Source organism: Pleurodeles waltl, chromosome 7 (assembly GCF_031143425.1).
Source record: "Pleurodeles waltl isolate 20211129_DDA chromosome 7, aPleWal1.hap1.20221129, whole genome shotgun sequence".
NCBI lineage: Eukaryota > Metazoa > Chordata > Amphibia > Caudata > Salamandridae > Pleurodeles > Pleurodeles waltl.
Window position 1 is genome coordinate 1132883275 of NC_090446.1, and position 14422 is coordinate 1132897696.

Consider the following 14422-nt stretch of genomic DNA (forward strand, 5'->3'; position numbering starts at 1 on the left):
AACGGTTGCTGGATGTAAGGAGGGGTGGAGTGGGCAGTTGGGGAGTATTTAACATTGTGCAAATGGAAATGTTAACACATGTTTGGAAAATTAATAAAAGATAATTTAAAAAAAAAAGTGAATGAGGAGCAGAGTTTGACACAAGAGTGTAACAGAAGACATAGCATTGGGGAAGTAAGGTCTTGTGGACTGATCTAGGACTTAGGTTGATGTGCTAAATTGCTGCTTGTTGAAAGTCGTGGCAGACGACCTTAGGGCCAAGTTCCTTGGACCTGTAACTCGCAAAAGAAAAGTGTTTGAGTATCTTCCGACTCCTGCATCTTGTGGGTGAACTGTTGCTAATTGGGTTTATTGGCTAAGCATGGAGGCTCTGGGGTGAAAATGAGGCTGCACTGATGTTTTGAATTTGTGGCTTGACTGCTGGTTGCAAAGTGCGTCTGCGCTGAAATCAGCAGTCATGCATGCGCATGTAGGTGGTCTTGATTGCTGCACTGCTGGGCAATCATGCAAGACAAGCCCCAAACACAACCAGATAATAAGCATTTGGATGCAATGGGTCTCGTGTTTGCTCGAGTTAGAGCTATTAGCGTTGTAAACTCCTAACTGGACTTTTCTTGCCACATAAATTGAAAATTAAAAGCAAAACAGTTGAAATTAGGAAGCCCACTCAAAGCACCACATCTGACATGAGCGAGAAGGAGACGACTCAAGGAGGGACAAACATAAAGCATTTACTAAAGATAACAGGATTTTTGAAAGACAAGCCTATGAACGAGATTGTGATGGGCATGCGGTGGGCATGGCAGATAGATTACAGCATGTCAGAGTGCTTGCGCGCTTGACTTAAAAACAGGGAAGAGCAGCAACAAATTTCTCTTGACGAGTACCTTAAGCTAATAGCCTGCTAATTATGCTCTGACGCTCCCTACATGTCTCTGGTCAAGTAGTCTAGGATAGTCTTTTATTGCAAAAATAAATTCTCAAATAGCTTATGGGGACTTCAAATATGCATCTGCGTAACTGTAGGAAAGTGCCCTCTTTCTTGGCATGGTTGCCCCATTTTCTGCCTGTTGTCAGTGTGTTTAATTGTGTTCACTGGAATCCTGCTAACCAGGATCCCAGTGATTATGTTCTCCCATCTTAATTTGGTTGCTAGTAACCTTTTCTTTCCACATTTGGCATACTGGTCCCCCCTATATAAGTCCCTGGTATATGGTGCATAGGTTCCCAGGGCATTGGGGATCAAGGGGAGCCCTATGGGCTGCAGCAGTTATTCTGCCACCCATGGGAAGCCCATGCAAAGGGTTCTGCAGGCTTGCCATTGCAGTCTGCATGAACTGGGTGCATGCACCTGGTTTCACTACAGGTCACTGTAAGTCACCCCTGTGGTAGGCCCTTTCAGCCCAGAGGGCAGGTTGCAGGTACCTGTGTGTGAGGGCACCCCTGCACTAGCACAGGTGCCCCACAAACTCCAGTCCCATTTTACTGGACTTCGTGAGTGCGAGGATACCATTTTATGTGTACCAGACATAGGTCACTGCCTATGACCATCTTCGTAATGGTAACTCCGAACCTAGTGTTTGGTATCAATTATGTCGGAATCATACCCCAATACTGTTGCAAGTATTGGAAGTATGATTCCATGCGCTCTGGGGGCTCCTTAGAGGACCCCCAGCATTGCCACCACCAGTCCTACAGGCTTTTCCAGGCAGCCCCGCTGCTGCCACCCCTCAGACAGGTTTCTGCCTTCCGGCTGTTTGATCTGATCAAGCCCAGGAAGGGAGAACAAAGGATTTCCTTTGGGGGAGGCAGGTAACACCCTCTACCTTTGGAAATAGGTGTGATTGGCTTTGGAGGGGTAGCCTCCCCAAGCCACTGGTTTGCTTTGAAGGGCACATTTGGTGCCCTCTGTGCATAAACCAGTTCACACCGGCTCAGGGACCCCCGGTGCCTGCTCTGGCACAAAACTGGACAATGGAAAGGGGAGTGACTACTCCCCTGTCCATCACCACCCCATAGGTGGTGCCCAGAGCTCCTCCAGAGGGTCCCTGGGTTCTGCCATCTTGATTCCAAGGTTGGCAGGGAACTCTTGGACGATCTGAGTGGCCAGGCCAGGCAGGTGACATCAGAGGCACCCTCTGATAGGTAGTTACCTGGTTAGGTGACCAAGCCCCCTCTTTGGGCTATATAGGGCCTTCCTCTGGGGTTGGTCCTCAGATTCGGCTTGCAAGAGTCCAGCAGGACTCTTCTGCAACCTCTGTTTGGACTTCTGGCCGCCGAAACCGTGACTGGACACTCCTGGAACGTACAAGCTGCAGATCCACGAGGAAGACTCTTCTGCAACATTGTATACAGAATTCCTGCCAGCTTTGTCACAGTTCCCCGGCCGTGCATCCTCAGAAGACTGCACTCTTCAGCCTGCACAAGAAGAAGAAGGAATCTCCCTGGGGGTGAAGGCATCACTTCCCTGCATCCACAGGTACCTGGCTGCATCGACGACCGGCTGCGTGGATCTCCCCTCCTCCTGAGCGGCATGGATCCTGCATCACAGGTGGTGGTCCGGAGGGGTCCCCTTGGACCTTTCTGCCAGCTGTTGCACTTTGGTGGTCGTAAGTCTTTTACACTCCATGCAAGACAGCACCCCTGTGCACCGCATCCTATGCAGCTGCCAAGGCTTGTTTGCTTCACCTCCAAGGGGAACTTCAGGCAACGTGTAGCTCCAACCCCCAGCACTCCCTCCTGCAAGTCCTATGGCAATGTGGGAGCAACTTCTGTGGTGCTGCAGAGGCTGCTTCAGCGACTTCTGTGTCCCTGTCCTGTGTGACACCTGTGGTGCTGCCTCTGCCCCTGTGGGGCTTCTGCGATGCAGAGGGTCCCCTGTGACACCTACCCCCCCAGTTAGAGTCCTCCTTGACCTTGCTGGTCCCCAGCATCACCTCTTTTCCTCCAACGCGAATTTGCCATTGCCAAGGCTTGTTGGCGGAAATCCGTCACTGACACCCATCTGCAATCCAGCTTACAGCGCGGGACACCCTTTGCAAGCATCAGGAACTCTTCTCCAGATTCTGTACTGACCTGTCTTCCTTCCTTGTCGACCAACTACAAAAGGTACCTCTGGGTGGGTAGTATCTCCGACTCCCCCTGGACTCCACAGACAGTTCTGTACTTGGTCCCCTCTCTCCAGAGGTCTCCATCTTCGTTAATCCATCACTGATTTCTTGCAGGCTTCTTTTTTTTCTTTTCATCCTTTGGGGTGCACCACTGCGCAAAGTCAGTAAAGTCCAGTAACACAACGTTGTCTTTTAAACATCTTCATTTTTTATTATTGCTTTTTCTTGAACAAACGAGGAAGTAAAATAATAATAAGGAAAGACAATCAATCTAAAGACCATGCAAATATAAGCCCTGAAGAAGTCCTTTTGTGTAGGACGAAACGCGTTGGCTGATTACTTGTTTGTTCAAGAAAAAGCAATAATAAAAAATGAAGATGTTTAAAAGACAACGTTGTGTTACTGGACTTTACTGACTTTGCGCAGTGGTGCACTATCCATATCTTTTTGTATGTAATCCTTTCAGGATTGCCCCTTTGGTAGCAGGTGCCGTGATTTGTGCACAGGTATCGCCATAGATATTGGGCGACAATATAGTTCACAGAGTTTTAATATTTATGGTAGTCTAAGATAGGTGCATTCTTAAGGTTTAACCCGCCACCAATTCAGTAGCAGTTCATCCTTTGGGTTGGTTTTGGGGAAATCCAATTTTTTACTCCTGCAGTCCTTGTCACTGGGGGGTACTGCATTACTTACCTGTGTGGTTTCCTAGTACTTCCAGCTCCCCTCTACAGGATTTACTTACCTAGGTGGGGGTCCTGTGTTCGCATTCCACTTTCTTAGTATATGGTTTGGCTCACCCTAAGGCCACTATTGCTTATTGCTATTTTACACATGTTTTCTAACCTTTTCATGCCTCTTACTGTTTATTAGTGTGTGTGTGTATATAAATATATATATATATGTATATATATATATATATATATATATATATATATTCCAACAAAGCGTTGCCAGAAACATCCGAGTAACCTCAGTGTAAACATGACAGTGTTCCGTGACTCTAATTGCACTAGCGTGTTCATTTAACTTGCAGCAACAAGAACAAAGAAAAAGATCCTGACGTGTTTCGGAGCCTTTGCTCCTTGTTCACAGGTTACAAATGTATCATTCTCACAGTGATTAGATAACTGCTCACCCCTACTTTCACATTATGAACATGAACAACGGACTAACGTAAGGCCCCGATGTTACATGTTAACATTTCGGCCATCTTAAAATCTACTCACTGGCTATTATTCCTCCCCAAATACAATCTAATGCGCAGAAACCATGCAACTGTCGTTGTTATATTTTCTAATTATTAATGTTCATTCTAACAAAAAAAAAACTATATATTGTTTTTCACTACTATAAATCAACCATAACAATTTCTATTCAATAGTAAATGCTTATATAATGCAATATTTCTACACAAGGGTGCTACCCTAAAATTGCCCTACTACACAGAACTGAAATCACTCTTTCAGAATTTATCATTCTTAATTCCAAAAAATCATTTTCATACTGCACTAACCCGTTCCTGGAAATAATAGCTCTTTTGCATTTATCCATGTTATTGCCGTGCCACGATGTCAACCTAATAAAAAATAAAGAAAAAATGTCATATAATCAGAATTTGATACCTTACAATTTCTAAATAAATGTGCACGATGTACTCTATCAAATATATACCCTAACTAGAAACACTGATAAATTACATATGTTTGAAAAAACTTAGTTGAAGAAACAATTGTTCTCATCATGGAATAATGAATAACATAAACATATAATGTTGAAAGCTAAAAACATTTCAATGAAAATCAAAATTCTATCCTAAATGAACTGATAGTTCTTCATCAAGATTCAAACCTCCTGGATGGGTTGTCGCATACTTGATGATAAATTTTGACTCCAGTCTCCTAAGTTCCTGTTCTCTATTTCCTCCTCTAATACGAGAAGGAACATTGTCTAGCACACAGAATTTTAATTAATTTACATTCTTCTGGTGAAATGTTGCAAAATGCCTTGCAGTAGGGTATGTTCTATCTTCCTTAACAATAGCTCTCATGTGTTCAAGCACTCATTTTTTGGCCTTAAGGATTGTGCTGCCAATATAGCATTTGTTACACGGACAATTCAAAGCATAAACACAAAATTCTGTGTTACATGTCAGATTTTTTTGATTATAAAAGGTTGTGTCTGTTGATATAACTGAAATTGTTGACAGTTTGTACTGCCTTTACATGCTTTACACATTCCACAAACAAAAAAGCTTTGTAATGATGACTGTCTATTCTTACCTGTAGACTGAATCAAACTCCTACAAAGTTTATCTTTCAATGAAGTGCATCTCCTAAATGTAATTTGAAGCTTCTGCCCAATAACATCTGCCAATTGTTCCTCCATTCTTAAAATGTCCAACTATTTATTCAGACTACATTTAACTTCCCACAATTGACTGAGAAAGGTTGTGATAAATCTTACAGGTTGATGTTCCTCAGCCTTATCTCTAATACGGGGCAATAATAATTTCTCACGATCTATTGCTGATACTTTCCTGCATACATGATCAATAAGATTGTATGAATACCCTCGCTCAAGGAATCTGTTCCTCATAATTTCTGCTTCCAAAGGAAAATAAAGAAATAATTTTCATCACTGCAATTTCTTTTTGCTCTCAGCAATTCCTCCTAAGGAATGCTTCGTATAAGATTACTGGGATAGCAGCTTTTTGCATGGAGCAGACTGTTTCCCGCTGTTTGCTTACGATATAGTGTGCTTACTAGTCTTGTACCTCTGACCTTCAATTTAAGATCTAAAAATGATATTTCAGAACTGTGTACATGCGCTGTAGATTTAAGATTGAACTGATTATCGTTCAATTGTTTAACAAAATCAGCTGCTTCTTTAGAGGGGAATATATATATATATGCTAGATAAGCAGACATTTGAGGTGAGCAAATCTAGAGTGTTGCTGGTGTTGCAGGGTGCTCCTTACTAGAGCTGCTCTCCACCTAAATTTGGGAACTTCCCAGAGTTCTCTCTTGTTTTTTGCATATATATATATATATATATATATATATAGTGCATTTACTTATCTCTTATCTCCTATTGGAGGGTTGCCTCTCTAGTATTTTCTGATACTGTGTGCCAAAAATAAAGTACCTTTATTTTTGTACAACCAAGTGTTTTCTTTCTTGTGTGTAAGTACTGTGTGACTGTAGTGGTATTGCATGAGCTTTGCATGTCTCTTAGATAAGCCTTGGCTGCTCATCCACATTTACCTCTAGAGAGCCTGGCTTCTAGACACTGTCTACACTTCACTGAGAGGAGATACCTGGACCTGGTGTAAGGTGTAAGTACGATAGGTAGCCACCACATACCAGGCCAACTTCCTACAGTAACATTTCTGATGGCGTAAGTACAGCTGTAAGGATATTTCATTGCTCTAAGTCTTGGGCCCCCTTTTTAATTTAATGACATTTTTGATGGTTTAAATGCCCTGGGGATATTTAATTGCTCAGAACCACGTAGCTTTGTTTTCAATGGTTAACAGTGGCTTAATTTCGTTGCTGCAGATTCTTCCATACTTGCAGACTTGTGGTTCTCTTTATAATCGAATTGCATCCTGCCGTAGCAATGATGTTTTTACTGTGGATGTTTTGTTGCTAAGAGTCTCACTGTTTTCTTTTTTTAAATAATATTTACGATGCCTTTGTTTTACTGTTGAAGTTCATTTATTCCTCAGATATACATTTAGTAAAGTTAGCACAGTGCCCTACATTTCATTTTAAGTCTTTCGTGGCTGAGCCTTCCAGTTGTGGCAGGGGGAGCGGGGTGGGCACTTCTCTTCCTCAATGAAATGCTTCTGCACTCTATTTTATTAGTATTCACAAGAATTGGTGCTATGGTTTTATTGGTTTACCTTTCTTATTGCTTTGTTTCATTGGTTGGGATTATTATTACTTGAAATAGCTTTCTGTTCCAATTTTCATTGATTGATATTTCTGAAACATTTGTTTCTTGTTGGGGATCATTTGTTTCTGAGAAGTTTCATAAGTTGATTGTCACACTGCTTTGACTCACGTTGGTTGAAGTCATTTATGGCTGAGACTTTCGTTGGCTAAAAATCTTTTATGACCATTGAACTTCTGCACTATGTTTCATTGATAGTGCCATATCATGTGTGTTGGTTGCCATTGTTAGAGACTGTTAATGGCTAGCTGTAATTACTCACTGCCTGCTTGAGATATTCGCCATCATAAAATTATGACTGTCTAGAGGATGTATTAGTTAAGCCTCTTTAGCTTGGTAAATGCTGATTTTTGTCTTTCTTGGTCACAGCCGAGTTTCGTGTCGGGACAGATGCAAGCTCCATCTTGGAAGAGGGAATCAAAAAAAGGATTGTGGTGGCTGCCCGCGATAACTGGGCCAACTATTTTTCACGTCTTTTTACTGTCACAGTAAGTAAAGTACTTCAGAGTCCATTGCAAATCCCATGTGTCTGTCCTGTCGTAAATGTTGGAAAGGAACACCGTCAATTCAAAGGGATCATAACTTGTGAGTATGTCTTGTCATTATCTACAGAAGTGAATACACACTTCACCATAGGAAACATGCATAACCTTTGTTCCTTCCCCAGCAGTAAGTTTTGAATGGAATATCTACCAACTTAAAACAGCCATCCCTGATGTGTTTGCCCTGACACCATCAGTGCTCAAAATGTCCAGATGAGCTATAGCAATCATTAATATGGTATTTTATCTACTGCCTGTCCAGCATTGCTACACTCCCCCTTCCAGGCCATAGCAGCTATCACTAAATCCTCTCTATAGCCAGTCAACTTCAGTGATGGAGAAACAGTGATAGATTATGCCTGCCATTACTTTATCATGTTCTAACCCTTTCACAATGAGTGCACCAAACACCCACAACCCATCACTTGTGCTTATACTGTCATCTTGATAGAGTACCACTGCTGGACTATAGCAGCCACTGTTAAAACATTGGGTTTGCATTGTCATCACTCAAATTAGCCTTCTCCATCCCAACTTTGCACTGTCACAAGAGAAATCCTACCGGGCCAGAGCAGCTATCACTGATGTCTGTCTATGCTCTGTAACCATCTATCCGATGTTCCCCATTCCATATATTCTCTGGCCCCATTACAACCAAGAGTGAACCCGTCACTGGATCATTTTGGCAGTTAAGTGTCTCTCTTCTGAGGGAAATCCTTTCTCTTGTTTTAGGGGGAGAAAGGGAGTGATGTGCAGCTGCTTGGCGTCTCTCACCGGGGTATCAGACTCCTGAAAATTGTGAAAGCTGCTGGTTTCAGTCCTGAACACCTGAAAATCCTCTGCAGCTACAGGTATCATCTAATTTCTGTCCTGAGCTGGATTGCTCCCTTTGGGTAAGGGGTGAAATTACAGTGTTGTTGGCCTCAGATTCTCTTGTGCCCATCTCAAAGAAAGACAGATGCATGGTTAAAGTTCATGATAGGCATCTTGTGACAGTGCTCTTGAGGAGCCGCTATGGCCTGAACAGAGGAAGTTGCATGCCAAGGGTCAGCCTAACCTGTCACTGACTTGTGAATCTTTCTGTCTAGGACGTATTGGTGTTAAGGAAATGTAAGGAAATGCCTCTTTTTGCTTGATCACCCCCAATGTTTTAGACTGATGAGGTTGGTTTCTCCAAGAGTGCACTGAGGCCTTCTAACCAGGCCTCAGTGGCAGTGTTCTAACCCATTTCAAAATGTATGTTGAATTGGCTAACCTCAAGTGGCATAAGCTGATTTACTAATAAGCCCTTAGTATGTGGGTGCCCAGGGCATGTAAATTAGAGCGTCCACCCAGGGCTGCAGCACTGATTGTTGCACCCTGCATGTGACAAAGTACAACATTTCTCCCAGTCTGGCACTGCAGCCTGCAAGAGAGGTTTAAAACTGCTAGCTCAAATTTGCCATTTAAACCAATGACAAAACCCCCACTTTCCTTAACAATTTATTTTAGTCTTCCCTAAGAACGGCCTATCGAGCCCTAAAGCATGGAGCTGTATTTTATTAAGTGGTACACATATTTTAGTATGTCCTAACAGCAAACCCCCCCCCCCAATTTTCGTTTTTGCTTTGTAAATGTTAGTAGTTCTATTGGCTAACACAAAGTTACCAGCTGACCTCACAGTTTGGCTAATTTCTCAATGGGACTACTAAAGTGAGAACTTCAAGATATCAAATTAATCGTGGCATTAAACACAACTTGCTGCTCCAGTCAAATGTAATGTCACTTTTAAAGAAAGGCAACTTTTAGAAAATTGGTACTCTGTTGCCCAGTTTACCTGGTGGCCTTACACAGAGTCTGGTCACCAGGCAGCTTCTGCCCTCCCCAGGAGTTGTGTGAACAACCTCAATGCTCAGGAACAACAGAAACCTGCTGCAGAGGGCAATGTTACCTTCGCCTTGCAGCAAACCACACAGGGTGTTAGCCCAAAAGGCGAGCTTCGAAGGTGAAAGTTGCCTTTGGTGGGCTGGCCCTTGTTCAGGTAGACAGAGTGGCGACAGGCACAGAGAGGAAACCAGTGGCCAAACCGGTTTTCCCATGGGTGTGTAGCCCACTGGTAGCCACAGGCCTAGGGTGGCTGCTAAGCTCCTAACATCTAAGAAGGGGTTCAGACATCTTGGGAGTGAGCAGAATAGTACACTCTGGGATTGCTAGATTCCACACATAGCTGGAAGTCGTCATAAGGTGGCAGGGATCCTGGTAGCCCATTGGCTTGTGACCGCATCATCTCCCAGAACTTTTTTAGGGCATAAATATGGCCCTCCTGACACCCTGAACCTCAGATTACAACTGAATTGGAGAAAGGACTGAAGAAGGACTGCCCTGCTGAACACTGAACCTGGCAAGAGAGGCTACACCGTCTGTTGAATTGCACCTGACACATCTTGGGTTAGCAAAAAGAGGACTGTGCCCTGTGTCTCCTGGCTCATGGAAAAGTTGCTCTTGAGCCCTAGATTGAAGAAGTAACAACAAAGGTCAGTCTACTTTACCCCTCGAACCAACACCAGGGCCATCACAGCTGAAGTAGCCCCTCCCAGGAGTTAGTAGCCACATTCTTTGAATCACCACTGTCTGCCGATGGACAACCCAAGAGACCGATCCTTGATGGCCAAAAGTCGCACCCGAGTCTGCTGGAACCAGGAGTGTCATCTGCGTCCAGATTGGTCACCAAAGACGGACCCAGTCTTAAAAAAAGGACGCCGCTAGACCTGCTGTGTACGGATATCAGTAGCCTGCCTGCAGCTGGCTTTCTACTGGCTCAAAGAGGACTTTGAGGGACACTGATCCCTGTGGCTAAAGTAGCCCCCACCTTACACGTGGACTGAGGAATAACTGCAAGGACACCCCTGTCGACCACGCAGCACCCAGAGCACCTTTCAGCATCCTCAGCATCCTACATCCACAGCATCAGCACCACTCCATTGAAGTCTATGTCTGTCTTGATATAAAGTGTGGAACTAGACTTGTGACTGCTTTGGTGACTAGGTAACTGCCCAGATACTCTTTACTAGGCACCCTGACATCCTCCCTGCTGGATTTGGTCACCTAACTCGGGCCTGAGTAGCTGAACACAACTCTTTCAAACTTTTTAAAAGTTTCTAAACTTCAAAAGTTACCAATGCTTGTTTGCGCTTTGGACTAAAATTCTAAATTTTACAATCTATATCTCCGGAACCCTCTGGTGGATTTTACTCATCCTGATGTTTAAAAATTCATAAAAACAAATTATTCCTATAAATTGGTATTGGATTTCTTTTGTGTTGTAGGACTTTCTTATTTCGTGGTTTGGTGCTTCTAAATGCTTTACACTGGTTTCTTTGTTTAGACCTTGCTGCTTGAAGCCACAGTTACCCAGGGTTGAGATAAAGGTTTTACAAATGAGCCTTACTGTACCCAAGACAGTTCTGCGAGTGTATTACACAGTACGTTTGCACAATCAACCATACAATACACCACAATCCCCACAGGAACTGTAGCCTGTTGTGTGATTGACCCTGCCTCAGCTTTGTAGCACATGCTGAGGACATTAGATGACTGCACCCAGCCTGTGGGCTCTTCAGAAGTAGAAGCTCGAATCACAAGTGACTCTGCCCCATCCCTTCTCTCTTTCAAGAGGTTCAGGCCTGATATGTGACTATCTTCACCTCGAATTTAGTGGTCTTTCAGAAACTGTAGCCAGACATGTGACTAACTCTGCTTTAGGAAACCTTTCTTTCATTGGTACAGCCCCCCTTGACAGCTTTCATACAAATAATATGTCAGTAAACCTCTGGTGAGGCTGTCAGTGTTGGTTGTAGGTAGAAATGGACAGGTGACGTTCTTACTGCGTAATCCAATCCTTTTCTTCATTTACAGCTATTCTGATGTGCTGTCTGTGGAACTGAGGAATCCCAGCACACTCGAGTTTTCCCTGAGGAACGAACAGCTAGTACTACTGTCATCAAAGGCATGTCAGCTTAAAGCACTAGTGGAGCTCTTTCTGCATGAGCTGAAAAAGGTGAGATGCTCTACCAGTGTGGTTGCTATGCAATGATTCTTTGTAGCTACCCAAGGAATTTTCACAGCGATGTAAACTGACCTTAATGGAAATTGTGTAGTTTTGCAACAAAGCTAAATATGTTCGAATCCTTGTGTACTTTTGTGCAGCTTCATTTATTCTTGTGCTCCACTCCTCCTCAATTATTACTTCTGTATTTACAAAAATGTGCTCTATCTTTCGGAAACTTAGAACCCTATAAAAAAATAATTAAATGTACAGTTTCTCAGTCCTCTTCATGTATATACACCTACGCTGGGAGCTTCTTGACCAAATATTCAAATGTGTTATGCCTAACCCATCCCATTCTGCTTTTTCAGCATCAGTCTGTGTTTTGAGATTTCCAGAACTTCCCTAACTCTTAAACCATGTTCGCCAACATCCCTCTCAAATATCACACTATAATTCTGAAAGATCTCCATTCCACATGCTTTCCCAGTCATGTTATACTTGCATCGGTGGAATGTCGCAACAGCTAACACTAGGCTAAAAGATATCCTGCAGAGGTGAAAAGCATCATCTATTCTATGGTAACAAGTTATGCCAAACTACAAGAAGAATGATTCTGTTAAAACAGCTGTTGATAAGCTGAGGTGACGTACATAGAAGTAAACACACTTTTTGAGAAGCTGCTTGATAAAGGTATCTCTATCCTGCTATTTTTTTATATTATCTTCCGATACTATTTTCAAACTTTTTATCCCTCTAGATTCAGACCATGCTGAAGCACTCCTGAAGTTAAGTGAGCTCTTATTTCTAGCTTAGCTGATATTTTAAGATATTCCACATGGCTGGCCATGCAGCCATTCTGAGCACTCTCTCACAATGTGTGGGACTGGAGGAACTGTTCAGGAAAGATTCTCCTACTTCCTTTTTGGCAGACCCAGGTTTGTGACAATTTTGTCTTCCAGTTCACCTCCCCACCTGCAATTCTATGGAAGTGCCGAGCTTCCATATTCATACCAAATCTTCCTAGTTTCTTGAAGAATCTTCTAAACTCAGCCCTGGCACCATAGAAAAACTCCACTGATCAAAATTCAGACAACACCAAGCTCTACCAGAAAGTTTAATCTAAGGCTAAAATATGCAAGCTGAAGATTGTCTGCTGCTGAAGAACTGGAAGAGCAAAATTAACACCTGTTTTAGAGTTCAGACGACCAGATTTATTCCGTCAGGCTGACAGCATAAAGTACTCCTTAGCCTTGATGGACATCGCTTGCATTGGCAGGATCCACTTGTTTATCTCTTGCCTTAATAGGGAGAATGGTATCCTTGCTGGCATTCCCATACACGTGTTGGGACTGCTAAAATCAATCATTCATTGTGCTCCCAGTCTAGCTCAAGTGCAACAAAATCTGACCATGTTAATCCCACCTTCATCTCTCTCTGTTGATTCCATTCAGAGGTTTCCCTGACCTGACACATATCTGTATCTGTGTGCCAACAGTGTATCTTAGCATATTAGAAGACTGGACAGCTTTAAGCCATGACTGTATTTAATGCAGTCATTCCACTGAGCAAAAATCCACTTTTATAAAAAAAACATTCAGTTATGACTTTCTTTCAAATATTTCATCTAGGAGCAGTGACCGCAAGAAAACAGCATTTGAACTCTTTCTGTATCTGTAATATTAAAACAGATGGTTAACGTTGCTGCATAGTCTAAAATACCTACTGATGCCAGTGTTGGATTTATTATGACATGCACCCAGAGGGCATCTTAGAGGTGCCCCCTGAAACTTACTAGTTCTCTAGTGTTCTGGCTGACTGGTATTGACCAGCTTGCCAGCACAGACATGTTTCTGATCCCCTGGAGGTGAGAGCCCTGCTATCAGAGGCCAGAAACAATGCCTGCTCTGGCAGTATGTGTTAGTACCTCCCCCAGCAGGATGGCTAGTAAATCTGCATACCAAGGCCAGGGACTTCAAAATCATTGCCACCTTTAATATGCAACCTTATCTTCCTTCTAACCCTCGAGAGGCATCCCCATGCCCTGAGGCCAATTTGGCACTAGGACAGGTGGGAAATTAGATAGTCAGGAGGTGTGTTGCACTTGCAGGCTGGACACCCTCCTTGGGGTGGGCAGCATGAAATGAACACAAAAAGAATTCCACCATCTTGTGTGTGGTGGAATTAGAAACTCTGGGATACAGTGATACCCACTCCCCACAGGAAGTGGTCATCTAGAGGTTGTAGTGACCCCAAGGGTAAGTAGCCCATTGGCTTATATCCTTCACTCCCTCTAATGCGCCTAAATTAAGTATTTAGGGAACCCCCTTACACCAGGAACACAGATCAAGTCAATACTTCAATTACTGGGAACTGAGAAAGGAAAAAGAAATACTGAGGAGAGTGAGAAATGAAGACCTGCACTAAAGATTGGCACAAAACCCCACCAGGCTGCTTGCACTTTAACAATTACTAGGACCAACTTTGCAAAGCACTGGAAAACCTCCCCAAGCCTTTGAAGGATTGCCCACCAACTCAACAACCAGGAAAGGTCTCCTGTAGAGTAGAGGAGCTACTCTCTTGCATCTGTAGGCACCGTAAACATCTGTCTGGTCCACTGTGTTGCTGACCATCAATTCCAGTGAGGGAGAAAGCTACTAGGAAGAGGACATTGAGGCTGTAGGAGGTCTCCCAGTGTGTTTTGATACGTTAACCCCCTCCAGGAGCCCCACAGCACCAATAGCCTAGGTACCAGAGCAGTTTCAGCAGCCAAGGCTCGTTGTGTCAAG

At 43.3% G+C, this 14422-nt stretch overlaps 1 protein-coding gene across 1 annotated transcript in view; it reads left to right on the top strand.

Moving 5' to 3' along the window:
* The window catches only part of LOC138246014 (unconventional myosin-XVB-like), a 794810-nt gene that overhangs the window by 473012 nt on the left and 307376 nt on the right, over nt 1–14422 (top strand). Inside the window, exons 24-26 of the mRNA XM_069200161.1 lie at nt 7437–7555; nt 8342–8460; nt 11504–11645. Coding sequence (XP_069056262.1) covers nt 7437–7555; nt 8342–8460; nt 11504–11645 — 380 coding nt within the window. The remainder of the gene's footprint in view (nt 1–7436; nt 7556–8341; nt 8461–11503; nt 11646–14422) is intronic.